Raw genomic sequence first — 15,296 nt, 5'->3', positions numbered from 1 at the left:
GTCCATTTTATGAATTCGAAGGAATTACCCGTCGGTCTTAAAAAAAAATTATGGAGGGTGGAAATACAAATATTTTTTTATTAATTAAATGGCTGATCTTTTGTGCCGCGTTTTTTTGGAATGAATGAATATTGGAGATCGTCGAACTCCTTTCGGCACTGGCGGCCTTCGGCCGCGCTTCAAAAAAATAACCCTGGTCGGTCCAAAACCGGGGTGTTCATAATTCAATTGACGCGATTGAATTATATTATTATATGGCCGAAGGCCGCCAGTGCAGAAAGGAGTTTGACGCGATTGAATTATGAACACCCCGGTTTTTGACCGACCAGGGTTGAATTTGGGAATATGCTGTTTTCACGAAATTTTAACCCTTCATATAATTTTTTTGAAGGGTGGGCGACGGCTAAATCCACTGAAATTGTATTTCACAGACTCCCTTCACATACCATCTGCAACCCCAACCCCCTCCCAAGTGGGGGTCATTAAGTACATAATTACCGATTTTACATTTATATTTTTAACATTTATAATCACCAACACTTCACTAATTCGTTTTTACACATTTATTTTATATTAGTGCAAAATAATTATAATTCAATATTTAATATATGTTCAATTCTTTTTATTCATACAATAACAAAAGTGTTGCGCTCTATCTAACAAATAATCAGTGCTACCTTATCTATGTACATATTTTGCAAAGGAAGCAAAAGAAATAAAAAAAAGAGAATACCTTAGTAGCATAAAATAAATTACACATAATTACTTTTCGCATAAAATTTATTTTTGCTTTGTCGATCTCCGGTCGCGCTTCAAAAAAATAACCCTGGTCGGTCCAACACCGGTGTGTCCTCAGTTCCTTCGCGGAGAAATTATTTTGATATATATTAAATATGTAGAAACAATGTAGTGAAGTGTTAGTGAATAATAAGTGCATAATATAAAAAAAAATTAACTATAAATCGAAAAATGCAAGATGAAATTTGTCAAGTTTCCAACTTGAAATGAGAATATCTCGATAACTATAAGTAGTTTCCGGCGGCTGTAATTATATGCACTAGCCAGAAAAAGTCTGCGTACACGCTAATATCTATTTTCTTTTGTTAATAAAGAACTTTTATATACTAAATTTTAGAGCATAATCGTATTAAGCGCTTTTTTACTAGTCTATGTATTGCATAACCCCAAAGCATTTAAAGCAATGAAAATTTGACACAATAGTTTTATAAACAAAATTTACAAAAAATATTAATTTGGCAGCGTAGAAAGTCTGCCTATAAGTAGTAAAATCGGATTAAAAGTAACAATTTTAAAAGATTTTTGTTCAATTCAGTTTGTTATTAAATTTAAAGTATCTAATCTTGCCTAAAAAAAAGAAATAAAACCCTCTGAAAGGGAAATAATGGTTAAACTTTTTGAAGAAGGAAAAACATACCCTGAAATCGGTTGAATTGTTGGGTGAACACATTCTTTCATACACGGAGAAATAAAACAATTAAAAACATACCGGCGTTTTTGTATCTTGGCGCGTCTAGGACGACCAAAAATACTATAACAGGGTGAAATTCGTAACGTTTTGCAAAGTGTGAAACAACACCTTCGATTTAATGCATCCAAAATCAATCCAAATGTTAAGAAATATTTTAATAAATCCCTTTGCACTGACACTATTCGCAAATTAAAAAAAAAACAGGGTTTTATGGTCTAGTCGCACACAAGAACTCATTCATATCGCTACTCAATAGGTAAGTGCATAATGCTGTCGCGAAAGATCACGTAAATAAGCCCCGGGAGTTTTAGCAGTCATTTTTCCTATGAGAGCATGTTTTGCGTCTTTGGAATCAAGGGGCGTAAGATTTTAGGGCGAAAAACGGGCACGGCACTTGATAAGGAAATCTTAATGCATACTGTGAAGAAGCAATGATATGGGGGTGGCTAGTATTTATGTGGGCCAAATGGAATTTATAGAATCCGCTGGTTAAAGATGCATACCTTAATATCTTATAAATAAAGAAGCAAAGAGCGGAAGAATTGGGTCTTAGAAGTGACTGCTATTTTCTACAGAATAAAGACTTGAAGCATACAGCAGACATAGTTAAGCTTTAATTACTCTAGAACATTCCTAAGCAGCTTCAACCACCTGCAGAATAACCAAGACTATATTATCCGACTATGGATAGAGGTGAATATGGGTCATCACAAATTATCGAACATTTACAAATAGCGTTCACTTGTCCGTATTCAACTGAAAATTTTATTTTTAATTTTTTTAACTTTTCCTTTGTTCTACCATTTTAAATAATTTGTATTGCCAGTTTCACATAACTGATTTGCATTGGTCAATAGCAATTAAAGTCCAATGCACAATGCACAATGTACATACCATATTATTGAAAGACAATATATAAATATATTAGACAATATATAAATATATTAGACAATATATAAATATATTAGACAATATATAAATATATTAGACAATATATAAATATATAAGACAATATATAATTTACTACGAAGCATACATTTTTTGCCACAAGTTATTATATTTATACGTGTACTAGCACATTATTTGACGAGTATTTCACATGACAATTAAAATCAGAAAAAACGAAATATTCGCCCAAATTAATTTGCCTCATTCCAAAAAAGGAGACTGATATATTTAATACTACTTAAATAATTTTTACTTGAACTTTACTCACAATTTTTCCCAACTGTCTTTAATTTCTTACTTCCAGTAATTCGCCTAAGACTGATTAAAATTCTACCTGTAATAAAAAAAAATTAACTCATCTTCTATTACCATCTCTTTCTAATGGAAATCAACATATTCACTCACTCTACCAAATTTCACTAGTTCACGCTTAAAGATGACGTTGGACAGTGTAGGCAATTTATACTGCGTGCACATGGGGACTCTTTTGTCGCTGTCATTCCTTTTTACAAAATTTTCTCAAATGGTTGTGCGGTTCGGTTACGCGACACTTGTTTTGTATGTTGGTATGGTCAGAGAATGTTGAAGAGTAGAGAAGGAGCAAATGTTAAATGAAAACTTTTTGAGTACTAATTTGTAATTCCACAAGAGGGAACATCGAAAAGTATAACTTCGAAAAAGAAAAATACACCACACAATATGCGAAATGCTATAAATAGACACAACGAATATTCCTATATGAAAAATCGTTGCGCATACCTATTTAGATTTATGTTTTCAATTTCTATGATATGACAACTTTATAATTATGAAAAGCCTTCTGAATTAAAAATCTGTATTACCGGTAAAAACCCCAGAATTCATAATAAAATAAACATTTAATAAGCTAGTTTTCTAACTTATGTATGTGCGTTGCGTAAGCAATATACATATTAAACAAATGATAATAATAAAACGGTGGCTAAGCGGCCACGTTTCCACTTTTGTGGTGGCTTAGGTCGTAAGCGCGAAGGAGTTAAGCTCATTCCGAATACGAGCACATACGTTCGAATCGTAAAATACATAAAATTAATATTGTATTTTATTTTTTTATTTTATTAATTGGAATCTAAGCATATCATAATTCAATTACTTTAATAGCATATTTTACTTCCTGATATAATTAAAATATATCAGAAGAATATGTTCATATGTTTAGGTTTATTGAATATTTCCTTATTATGCGTATTTACACAAATGTGATAATCACACATACATTCTTAAATACACGTACGCTGAAGCTTGCTCTTCTTGCTCCGCACAAGCAATGACTTTTGTCTACACTTTTTGCTTTTTGCGAGAAACAAGTTGAACGTACATAAGCAGGAAGGGGTCAGGGGCGCACTGCCACATAATTATATCAGATATATATTTTATTTATCGAATTTAAACGAAAAACGATTATAGGTTTAAATTTATTGGTATTTATATTTTTACATATATATTAATTATATTAAGAAAATAAATCATTAATGCATTAGTACTTTTCAATACAAATTAAGCAACATATTAATATATTATGAATCCTCACTTGACACGCCTCTGTGCATGGTGGCAAGCCAAGAAAATAACGGCGAGTTCGCGCGGACATTATGTTGAAAAAAACGAAAAGACGACTTTGTCGACAATCATACATATTCACATACATGCATACGAGCTCGCATACATATTGACACCGAATATGGCGCATCGTGGCGGAGTTGGCAAAATTTGTATCAATCGACAATTTTGCGACAATGTCGATCGGCTATGTTGTCTCGTTTGTCCTTTTTGCAGGGCTTTGCTGTTGAAAATTGACTTATGCTCTTTTGAAATGCTACGATTAACGATTGGTCTGCATTTTCATAACGTCGTTTTTAGATAAAATGGGCTAAATCGACAAACTATGAAATAATGATAATAAGTAAACATATAAAAGTACTATATGGACTGTGCTTAGAATATATAGAAGTAGTTAATGATTTCATATGAATGGCAATTTAATATAAATTTTGTAATTTAATGCCATAAATAGTGCATAATATGCAAAAATATAAATATTATTTAAACTCTCTAAGAGGTCATGTTGCCAATTCTCCTTTTTGAAGTGAACATCAGACAAATTCTTCAATTTCTGATTTTTAGCAATTGTTGTGAGGAAGCAGCTTGTGGGCAACATACAAACGCGAGGGGGATGGTAAGTAGGATTTTCAGTGATACAAATTGTAAAATTTAAATTTTGCTGATTCTTCAATTTTACTGAAGACAAATTCAATTTCATTCATTTTTATTTTCGCGCATTTGCGTTAGGAATTCTATATGCAAACCAAATGTAGTTTACCAGGCGCACAGAAAAAATAGCGCGGCGCAGAGTTATGAACGAACGCACTTTGCTTTGAAGCAGCGCACGTTCCTTATGAATGAATTTGTTGTCGTTGTAATATAAAATACTTAGAAAATATGCCGCGAGTTCGCTTGAATATTATTGGCCGATGATGGTGCGTCTACGCTTTTTTTGTCACTTGCGCGAGTGTTAGATTTTTTGCGAAAGACATATTGATGGACATACATATGTACATATGTGTACATATATGCAAATATATTTGGACATGCGAATGAAAGAAGGCAATTTCAAGAATATTCACATATGGACATATGAACATTTGAAGCAAGTAAACAACAATAGCTGTTTGAGTTCACAGATTAGACAAATATGCTCTAATATGATCTGTGGTGCTGCTTGTATAGCACACTTCCTTATTGCAATGAAATGTTTTGCCTAAGTTCAAATCCTATCATATTTTTATATATTATACTATTTTTTATTTTTATAACTCTTTTTTATTAAATGATATTTGAATTCTATTTTAGTATTATTTCCCTTATTATTTATATTTTCTTGTCGGAGGTCAATTACTTTCGTTTTTATTATTTCAATTTTTGTTTATGCGCATATCAAAAAACATCTGCGCATATGTATGTATATACATTTTGCTTATAGAGTGGTGTAGTTCGTTGCGTAAATTGACAGCTGTGGTGACATTTTATTTTCGAACTTGCGCGTTTTCGATGTTCCTTCTTAGCAATTAACATTTTAGTACTGCTAACATTTGATCCTTCCCTACTCATCAACATTCTCTGGTATGGTGGTTTAACAATTGCTTACAAGGAATTACTATGAACCCGTATAATTATTATAAAACATTCACGAATTAATTATAACTCTTGTTTTAAATAATATGTTATATGATATTATAAGTTATTTGAGGTTAAAATAAATACATATGAAAGATATTATGTATATATAAAATAGTAAAAGTAGCTCGATTTTTACTAGAATTCATTTATATATGTATGTATTATCACATTTAATACTGCTAAATGTTGTTAAAAGTTTAATTAAATAGTTTTGAGTATCCTAATTAAATAGATATCGAAATTTAAATATCCGAACATATCGTATAAATGCGTTTGAAACCGAGCGCTGTTGCAACTATGAAAAGAATTTCAAAATGAAAGGGGATTCTAAACTGCGTAGCAGCAAACTGTTACGAACAAGAAAACAAAGCGTGCCACTTGAGCACGAGCGTTCGTCTATGTTGTTGTTGTTGCAGCGGTAGAATTTTCGTCAATCCTCGTCGTCCCTTCAATAAATTACAATATAACGGGCAATAAAAGAGTCCGTGTGTGAACTGGGGCTTAGTGGAACTAAATTTTGTAAATAATGCTACCAGACTTCGTATAAGTTAACTAAAATCTCAATGGCATTCGGATTTTGGAGGATGTTCTATAATAGTTAGTGTCGCTCACCTGACAATTTAATGAACTGTCAGAATTTAGTTTTCCCTTACACACAAAATGATTAAAAATGCAAAATGTATTATTAGTAACATATTCATAAATAGTGTGTGTAACCATGGTATAAGGGAGAACATTCTCACCTCCCAGGCATACATTCACAATAAAACCAGCATGGTCGCCTCTAATGAGCTAGGGTGGCAAGGTGTTAAAACGGGTTGCACAAAACAAAAAACGCTGTAATAATTATTTATAAATATTTTAAATTTTTGTTATAGAATGATGCTTAATAGTGTTAACAAAATATGATATTATACCATCTTGATATTGGTAAATATACGGTAAATTTTTACGAGTTTTAATTAACTTATTCATGAACAAACTAGAAATTTAATTTTACTATGAGTGGAACGGAAAAATTAACTCTTTTAACAGAATTTGGTATTAATATTCATAATAATTCTCTTGAAAAAAAAAATTTATCATTGTTAGATATATCAAGAGATAATTGTGGATCCAATTTTTCCTATAACTAATGTATACATTTATTTAAAATATAATGTAACGGATTTCTCGATAAATCGTCTACCTTGTAACTCACTCTTGAGTTCGATCACTGGATTGTTAAATTAAAGTCCCAATTTAATGCTATACACTTACCTTTATTTCTAATTCCAACAAATTAACACTTATTGCTCGCTATTCGAGTTTACAACTTATTGCTTATACTATGTTCGCACCGAATTGAAATTCTTTTGAATACACAATTTGTGGATTGTGGAACCAAAGTCGGTCTGATCGACATTGTGTGTTTTCGATGAGTTTTCATTGACAGTTCACACATCTATTTGTTTACATTTCTTATGTACCCTACAAGAACAGTGACGGCCATCTGATAGGTAATATGACAGTCATAGCTGAAAAAATTTTGTCAGTGCGGAGAACAAAGTTTCTATCATTTTCTTAAGATCCTTGTTTTCTTTTTGTTTGTTTGTTTTGTTTTTTCTGAGTCATTGCTGACCATAAATCCATCATAGCTAAAAATTGTCAGTTATGCCTGAAACGCTATCAGAAGTGAAAAATTATTTTGCCCAGTAGATACTATAATGTTTATTTCTTTAATAAGTTTCAAACTTTTAATCAAAATTAGTTATAATAATATACTTAAATATAAAAAGGAATGCAAAAAAAAATTTAATAAAATACGAATATATAAAAATAAATTTTCACTTGATGCCATCTCCTCCTCTCAATAGCTCTGCGTACGTCTTTCTCCAATCAGCGGAGGGTTCTGAATTTAAAAATACAAATGTAAATTAACAGTACTGACATATCAAATGTGAGTGCATTGGTGAACCCATCAGCAGTTCCTTGTAGGGTACGTTTAGGCCAATTATGGAATGTAAACAAATTGTCAACTGACATTTAGGGTTGGCAAAATATGTCTTCCAATAATATCGATTAAACTAGAGCAGGCACCGATTATAATGAGTAGAATGAAATTTTTCAAGGGGTTTTCAGCGAAAACTGTGTTTTCGTTTGACAGATTTTGTATGGATGAAAACACAAGTTTTCGCGTGAAAACCTCTTTTGTCTATGAAAAGACGAATTTTGTGTCGGTGCGAACATAGTATTATAGCTTAATTGCTCTTTACACGACAACACTCGAATTAGAACTGCGTCTGCTGCACAATCCGGCAGCCCTTATATAATAAAATTTTAACAAAAGTTCGCTACCAGAATCATCGTAAAGGCGGAGTAGAGAAAGAATCATCTGATAGATGTAAACAAAGCTACAGCTGAGAGGGGTCTATGGAGAAACGTCAAGTCCGCCTAGGGGTTGTGTTTCTACTGACAGTCAAGATGGCCGACTTTTAACCGGAAAATGGTTGCATCTTGCTATTTATATATATTGTAACGGATTTCTCGATAAATCGTCTACCTGTAACTCACTCTTGAGTTCGATCACTGGATTGTTAAATAAAAGTCCCAATTTAATGGCTACACACTTATCTTTATTTCTAATTCCAACAACTTAACACTTATTGCTCGTTATTCGAGCTTACAACTTCTTGCTTATAGCTTAATTGTTCTTATCACGACACCACTCTAACTAGAACTGTCTTTGCTGCACAATCCGGCAGCCCTTATATAGTAAATCTGTAACAAAACATTGCTTCTAGAACATTCTGGCAACTACGAATTCGCTAACTAGTTGCTTCTGGCAGTTTATCGTTCATTCGATTTTGTTCTATCATCTATGTTCGTCACACCTCCCTCCACCTAAGTCTGATCGTCCCGATTAGACATATTTGCGATACCAAACACAAAGCTTTTATGTCCCCCATCTCGTCTTCTAGGCTGGTGCTGACATCGTTAGCCGTCCTTCTCTTCTTGGAGTTAATTCCATCCGTTTTCCGGATACTCAGTTTCTGGTACATCCCTTGACTTAAAGCTGACTCGAGATTCCATTCTTGATCAGAACGTAACTCCATTGGAACACCGAATCTCGTTACCCACTTGTTGATGAATGCCTCCGCCACTGGTTAAGTCTCTTGGTTAGGAATTGTGTATACTTGTGGCCATTCATTGAAATGGTCCTTGACTACCAGAACATGACTATTTCCTAATTTATTGGTGGGGAATGGACCATCTTCATACACGCCTATTTTCTCAACTGGCGCACGCGAATTATGCTGTTTCATCTGCCCATGACTCCTTGACCTTGATCCTTTAGCTACAATGTTCTCAGCATATTTCGCAATCCTTTCTATAGCTGACTGACAACCAGTCTAATAAAACCTTTGCTTCAAATGCTCCAAGGATTTCATGTCTCTCAAGTGCCCTCCTCTTGGACATTTGTACTGTACGTTAAGAACATCAGGAATTCCAACCCTTGGAACAACCATAAGTACTCGGAAGGTTTGCCCATTTTCGCTTTTCCATACTCGATGCAAGCAGCCATACACTAACTTTAAACTGCTCCGTTCTGCCCAATATGATTTTGTGACTGGCCTTCCTGTAGTTATTTCTCCAATCGTTGTACATTGGTTCAACTCCACCTTATGTAATGTACCTTCCAATTCTGGATCTTCTTGCACAGAGTCATCCGTTTCAGGTTCAATTTTAAGCTGATCTTCCACCTGTGATGGTATACACGCTTCCTGCTCTTCCAACTGTAAGGACACTTGTGCTGGTATCCAAGCTTTTTGCTCTTCTAACTGTGAGGAACCTTTTATTAGTTCACACGCTTCCTCCTCTTCCAACTGTGGGAACACCTGCCCTGACATACGCAGTTCCAGCTCTTTCGACTGTGAGGACCCTTGTACTGGTACACACGCTTCCTCCTCTTCCGACTGTGAGGACACCTGCGCTGGCATACGCCCGTTCAGTTCTTCCGACTGCGAAGACACTTTTGCTGGTATACAAGTTTCTTGCTCTTCATACTGTGAAGATCCTGGTTCACATGCTTCCTCCTCTTCCAACTGTGAGAATACCTGCGCTGACATATGCACGTCGAGCTCTTTCGGTGCTGACAACTGTACTGAAAAACGTGCATGTTGCTCTTCCAAATGCGTTGACAATCGCGTTTCTTGCTCTTTAAATTGTGTCGACATTTGCGTTGATATTTGAGACATACGTGTATCCTGCTCTTTAATTTGTGCCGATATTTGCGTTGACATTTGCGATATTGCGGCAAAAACCATGTTTATGTCCACAATCTTTGACGAGCAGTGAGCCTCTTCCTTTTCTTCTATTATTGTTGTCTCTTCCTCTAATTCCATGTGAAAGACATATTCCTCAACATTAATGTTTTCCGCCTCCATGGCCTCTCTCAACCGTGATTGTAATTCAGTTTTTAATCCATTAGTCGCCAAACCACGTTGCTCCAGCTCCTTTTTCAGTTGTGGAATCTTCAGATCGTTAAACTTGGCCATTTTCAAATAATTATCTCCTTGGGAATTTATTTGACAATCCCACTTCTGACACCAATTGTAACGGATTTCTCGATAAATCGTCTACCTGTAACTCCCTCTTGAGTTCGATCACTGGATTGTTAAATAAAAGTCCCAATTGAATGGCTACACACTTATCTTTATTTCTAATTCCAACAACTTAACACTTATTGCTCGTTATTCGAGCTTACAACTTCTTGCTTATAGCTAAATTGTTCTTATCACGACAACACTCGAACTGTTTTTGCTGCACAGTCCGGCAGCCCTTATATAGTAAATCTGTAACAAAACATTGCTTTTAGAACAGTCTGGCAACTACGAATTCGCTAACTAGTTGCTTCTGGCATTTTATCGTTCATTCGATTTTGTTCTATCATCTATGTTCGTCACAATACATTTGCGTAACCCGTTTTAACCCCTCGCCACACTAACTCACCATGGCCACCATGTTGGTTTTATTGTGAACGTACGCCTTAGAGGTGGCGAAACTATTGTGAATGGAACTTTCGCTACTTCCTTATACCATGCCTATAACACCGGCTCGCAAGCATCTAAATAACTTTTGTTATACGTTGTATTACTTTTTGGTATTGGTACTGTAATTGACAATATGGTTGTTAGGCCTTATAACGAAGAATTGAAATACCTCGAGAAGATAAGCGATTGCTGCTGGAGGATAAAAAGAGAATTTCAGCCCAATATGAAAGTGGAGGGGTGTTTCTATGTAAACAGCCGGTTAGAACGGCTCATGCTAGAAGAGCTTAAAAACTCATGTAGACCGGGAGCAGTCGGAGGTTTTTTGCCAGGAGTAAAACAAATTGCTAATGTGGCTGCTTTGCCAGGCATTGTGGGACGATCTATAGGGCTCCCGGATATTCATTCTGGTTATGGGTAAATAACATTCAATTCATTAAGAGTTATTGAGCATTTGCAATATTATTTCAGGTTTGCTATTGGAAATATGGCCGCATTTGATATGCTCGATCCCACATCAATAGTAAGCACAAAAAATATAATTCATGATTATTTGAAATTATTACATATAATATACAGGTAAGCCCTGGAGGAGTTGGTTTTGATATCAATTGCGGTGTACGTTTACTGCGTACAAATCTCTTTGAAAAAGATGTTCAACCTGTTAAAGAGCAATTGGCGCAATCTCTTTTTGACCATATTCCAGTTGGAGTTGGTTCTAAAGGTATAATCCCAATGAATGCTCATGACATGGAAGAAGCTCTTGAAATGGGCATGGATTGGTCTCTTCGTGAAGGATATGTGTGGGCTGAAGACAAAGAGCACTGTGAAGAATATGGTCGTATGTTAAATGCGGATCCATCAAAAGTAAGTTTGCGTGCAAAAAAGCGTGGTCTTCCACAATTGGGAACATTAGGAGCAGGTAATCACTATGCAGAAATTCAAATTGTTGATGAAATTTATGACAAATGGAGTGCTAGTAAAATGGGAATTGAAGAAAAAGGTCAAGTATGCGTTATGATACATTCTGGCAGTCGGGGATTTGGACATCAAGTTGCTACTGATGCTTTGGTTCAAATGGAGAAAGCCATGAAGAGAGATCAAATTGAAACAAATGACCGGCAATTAGCATGTGCTCGCATAAATTCACAAGAAGGTCAGGATTATTTAAAAGCCATGGCAGCTGCCGCAAATTTCGCTTGGGTTAATCGAAGCTCGATGACTTTTCTTACGCGGCAGTCTTTTGCCAAAATGTTCAACACAACTCCTGATGATCTTGATATGCACGTGATTTATGATGTGTCCCATAATATTGCAAAAGTAGAAAACCACATCGTCGACGGCAAGGAAAAACAGTTGCTGGTGCATAGAAAGGTTAGCTTTGATATTAACTTATATTTTATATGCATAATATGGAACATTACCTAACAGGGATCAACACGGGCTTTTCCACCACATCATCCTCTTATACCAGTGGATTATCAATTGACTGGCCAACCTGTTTTAGTAGGCGGTACAATGGGCACATGCAGTTACGTGTTAACTGGAACCGAGAAAGGGATGCATGAAACTTTTGGCTCTACATGTCATGGAGCAGTATGTATACATTATTTATAATATTTATTATGTTTTTTAAATATTATTTTAATGATATTCTAAAGGGACGCGCTTTATCCCGTGCTAAGTCACGACGGAACTTAGATTATAAAGACGTTCTTGAAAAATTGGACCAGATGGGTATTGCTATACGTGTGGCATCACCAAAACTTGTTATGGAAGAAGCGCCAGAATCTTACAAAGATGTTACTGATGTCGTTGATACATGTCATATGGCAGGAATTAGTAAAAAATGTATAAAATTACGTCCAATTGCTGTAATTAAAGGATGAATATTCGAAGTAAATTTTATCTAAATTGTCAACAAAACCTGTGCCTATTGCCCACTGTGGAAACTGCATATGGATTGTATACATATGTATATATGTATTGTATACATATGTATATATGTATTGTATACATATGTATATATGTATAGTATATTAGCAAATATTCGTAATTTATTGACTTTGATTCAACTTATTGGAAACTTTATCGCAATATCAGAGAATATTTATGAATAGAGAAAGCGCAAATCCTCAATCAAATCTTTTTGAGAACTAATTTCTTTCACATGAGGTAACTTCGAAAAATAGAAATACAATGTGAGAAACGGGTAACAGGCTATAAATAGACACAATGAATGTTCTTAAATAAATAATCGATGCGCCTACCTATTTAGATTTGAGTTTTCAGTTTCAATGATATGACAATTTATAATTATTATAAATCCTTTTGAATTAAAAAGGAGGATTACTGGCTAAAACCCCAGAATTCGTAAAATAAACATTTAATAGGCAATTTTTCCAACTTATGTATGTGCGTTACGTAAGCAATATGCTTATTGAACAAGGATAATATAATAAAACTGGTTAAAACGATCGAGCTCCCTCATTAGGTATCTTAGGTTATAATCGTGAAGAAGTTAAGTTCAATCCGAATATGAGGATTTACGGGCTAATCCTGCAGCTTGTGAAACTTAAATAAAATTTATAAAATAAATAATTTTTTCATCTTATTAATTAGAATCTTTGCAGATTTCAATTCAGTTCATATTCGAGCTTACAACCTCTTGCTTATATCTCAATTGCTCTTAACACGACAATACTCTAACTAGAACTGTGTTTGCTGCAAAATCCGGCAGCCCTTATATAGTAAATCTTTAACAAAAGTTCGTACTAGAACATTCTTGCAACTAGAATTCGCTATCTAGTTTAGTCTAGTTCTAGGCAGTTTATCGTCATCTCGTCTTCTAGGCTGGTGTTAACTTCCTTAGCCGTCCTTCTCTTTTTGGAGTTTATTCCATCCGTTCTTCGGATACCCAGTTTCTGGTACATCCTTTGACTTAAACCTGACTCAAGATTCCATTCTTGATCAGAACATAACTCCATTGGAACACCGCATCTCGTTACGCACTTGTTGGTGAATGTGGCCATCACTGGTTCAGCCTCTTGATTAGAGATTGTGTATATTTCACCCGAATTGTACTGTTTTATCTGGCCATGACTCCTGGACCTTGCTCCTCAGCTCCAATCACTCAGCATATTTGGCAATCCTCTGCATTGTCGATTGACAACAACCAGTCCAATAAAAATTTTGTTTTAATTTCTATAAGGTTTTCGTGATTCCTAAGTGCCGTTCTCTTGGACCTTTGTACTGCACGTTAAGAACTTCAGGAATTCTAACCTTTGGAACAATCATAAGTACTCGGGAGCTTTGCCCATTTTCGCTTTGCCATACTCGGTGCAAGCAGCCACACACCAACTTTAAACTGCTCCTGCTCTTTCTCCACTCGTTGTACGTTTGTTCCACTCTACTTCATGCATTGCATCTTGCAATTCTGGATCTTTTTGCAAAGAGTCATCCGTTTCAGCTTTAATTTTATCCTGTTCTTTCCACCTGTACTGGTATACACGCTTCCACCTCTTCCGACGGTGAGGACGCCTGTACTGGTATACACGTTTGCTGGTCCTCCAACTATAAGGACATTTGTGTTGGTATTTCTTTCTCTTCTGATTGTGAGGACCCTTGTACTGGTACTCACGTTTCCTATTCTTCTAACTGTGAGAACACCAGTGCTGATGTATGCACGTCCAGCTCTTTCGAATAACCTCTACTGAACATTGAGTCTCTTCCTTCTCTTGTATCTTTGTTGTCTCTTCCTCTAATTCTAAATGAAAGACATATTCCTCAACATTAATGTTTTTTACTTCTATGGCTCTTCGTAACCGCAACTGTAATTTGGACTTTACTCCCTTTGTTGCCAAGCCATGTTTTTCCAGCTCCTTTTTCGGTAGTGGAATCTTTAGATCGTTAAACTTTGCCATTTTTAAACAATTCTCTCTTTGGGAATTTATTTGACAATCTCAATTCTAACACCAATTGTAATCGATTTCTCCAGAAATCGTCTACCTATAACTCACTCTTGTGTTGGTTCACTTAATTGTTAAATAAAAGTCCCAATTAAATGGCTATACACTTCCAACATCCAACAACTTAACACTTTACTACTTTTTATCCGAGCTTACAAATTCTTGCTAATATCTCAATTGCTCTTAACACGACAACCAGGGGTAATGGGATGCCCAACTCTTTATAGCAAAATTAACGTTCTTTTAATAAATATTAATGTTAAATATATGTTTTAATATTATTATACATGTATCCGTTAAACATATGCAAAAACTATATGAACCCTTTTTTATGATTTTGTAACAGATTAAATCAATTGATATTTTAGTTTTCATTACTTAATCAAAAGAATAAATGTATTAGCTCTCAATTAATAAATGTTTTTTATAATTTTCTATTGAAAATTAATACTACTAAGCATGGCATCAAATGCATTTCAATTTCGCGTTTTCTTTTATTTTCATTGTTATCCAATTTTTGTTAGTGATCTTCAACAGCAGCAACAAATCTCTCTGTTCACATATTTTTATGTAAGATTCCAATCTCTCCCTCTTTTTCCAATTGCTAAACGTCAGACCTCCTGAACTTTGACAGTTACCTAAGTT

General features: G+C 34.8%; 2 protein-coding genes across 3 annotated transcripts in view; one reads left to right on the top strand and one right to left on the bottom strand.

The window, feature by feature from the left end:
* Kr-h2 (Krueppel homolog 2) overlaps positions 1-2,861 on the bottom strand; it is a 53,062-nt gene extending 50,201 nt beyond the window's left edge. For both annotated transcript variants that reach the window (XM_070106732.1, XM_036373944.2), the window contains exon 1: positions 2,706-2,861. The gene's annotated coding sequence lies outside the window, so the exon portion shown is untranslated. The remainder of the gene's footprint in view (positions 1-2,705) is intronic.
* Positions 2,862-10,698: 7,837 nt separating this feature from the next.
* On the top strand, positions 10,699-12,609 carry RtcB (RtcB RNA ligase). Its single transcript, XM_014239305.3, has 5 exons — positions 10,699-11,100; positions 11,155-11,206; positions 11,263-12,057; positions 12,115-12,279; positions 12,345-12,609. Exons 1-5 carry the CDS (start codon positions 10,820-10,822, stop codon positions 12,570-12,572), a joined length of 1,521 nt encoding a protein of 506 aa, XP_014094780.1. The 5' UTR covers positions 10,699-10,819; the 3' UTR covers positions 12,573-12,609.
* Positions 12,610-15,296: the final 2,687 nt, after the last annotated feature.

The sequence above is a fragment of the Bactrocera oleae genome, chromosome 3, assembly GCF_042242935.1.
Source record: "Bactrocera oleae isolate idBacOlea1 chromosome 3, idBacOlea1, whole genome shotgun sequence".
In the NCBI taxonomy this organism is placed as follows: Eukaryota; Metazoa; Arthropoda; class Insecta; order Diptera; family Tephritidae; genus Bactrocera; species Bactrocera oleae.
The sequence above is the reverse complement of the archived record's forward strand: the minus strand, read 5'-3'. Positions and strand labels throughout refer to the sequence as shown.

Bases quoted from the DNA above. Each gene is read 5' to 3' on its own strand.
- RtcB (XM_014239305.3), top strand. From the start codon at position 10,820: ATGGTTGTTAGGCCTTATAACGAAGAATTGAAATACCTCGAGAAGATA. The intron at 12,058-12,114 runs GTTAGCTTTGAT...ATTACCTAACAG, and splicing joins AGTTGCTGGTGCATAGAAAG to GGATCAACACGGGCTTTTCC. The intron at 12,280-12,344 runs GTATGTATACAT...GATATTCTAAAG, and splicing joins GCTCTACATGTCATGGAGCA to GGACGCGCTTTATCCCGTGC.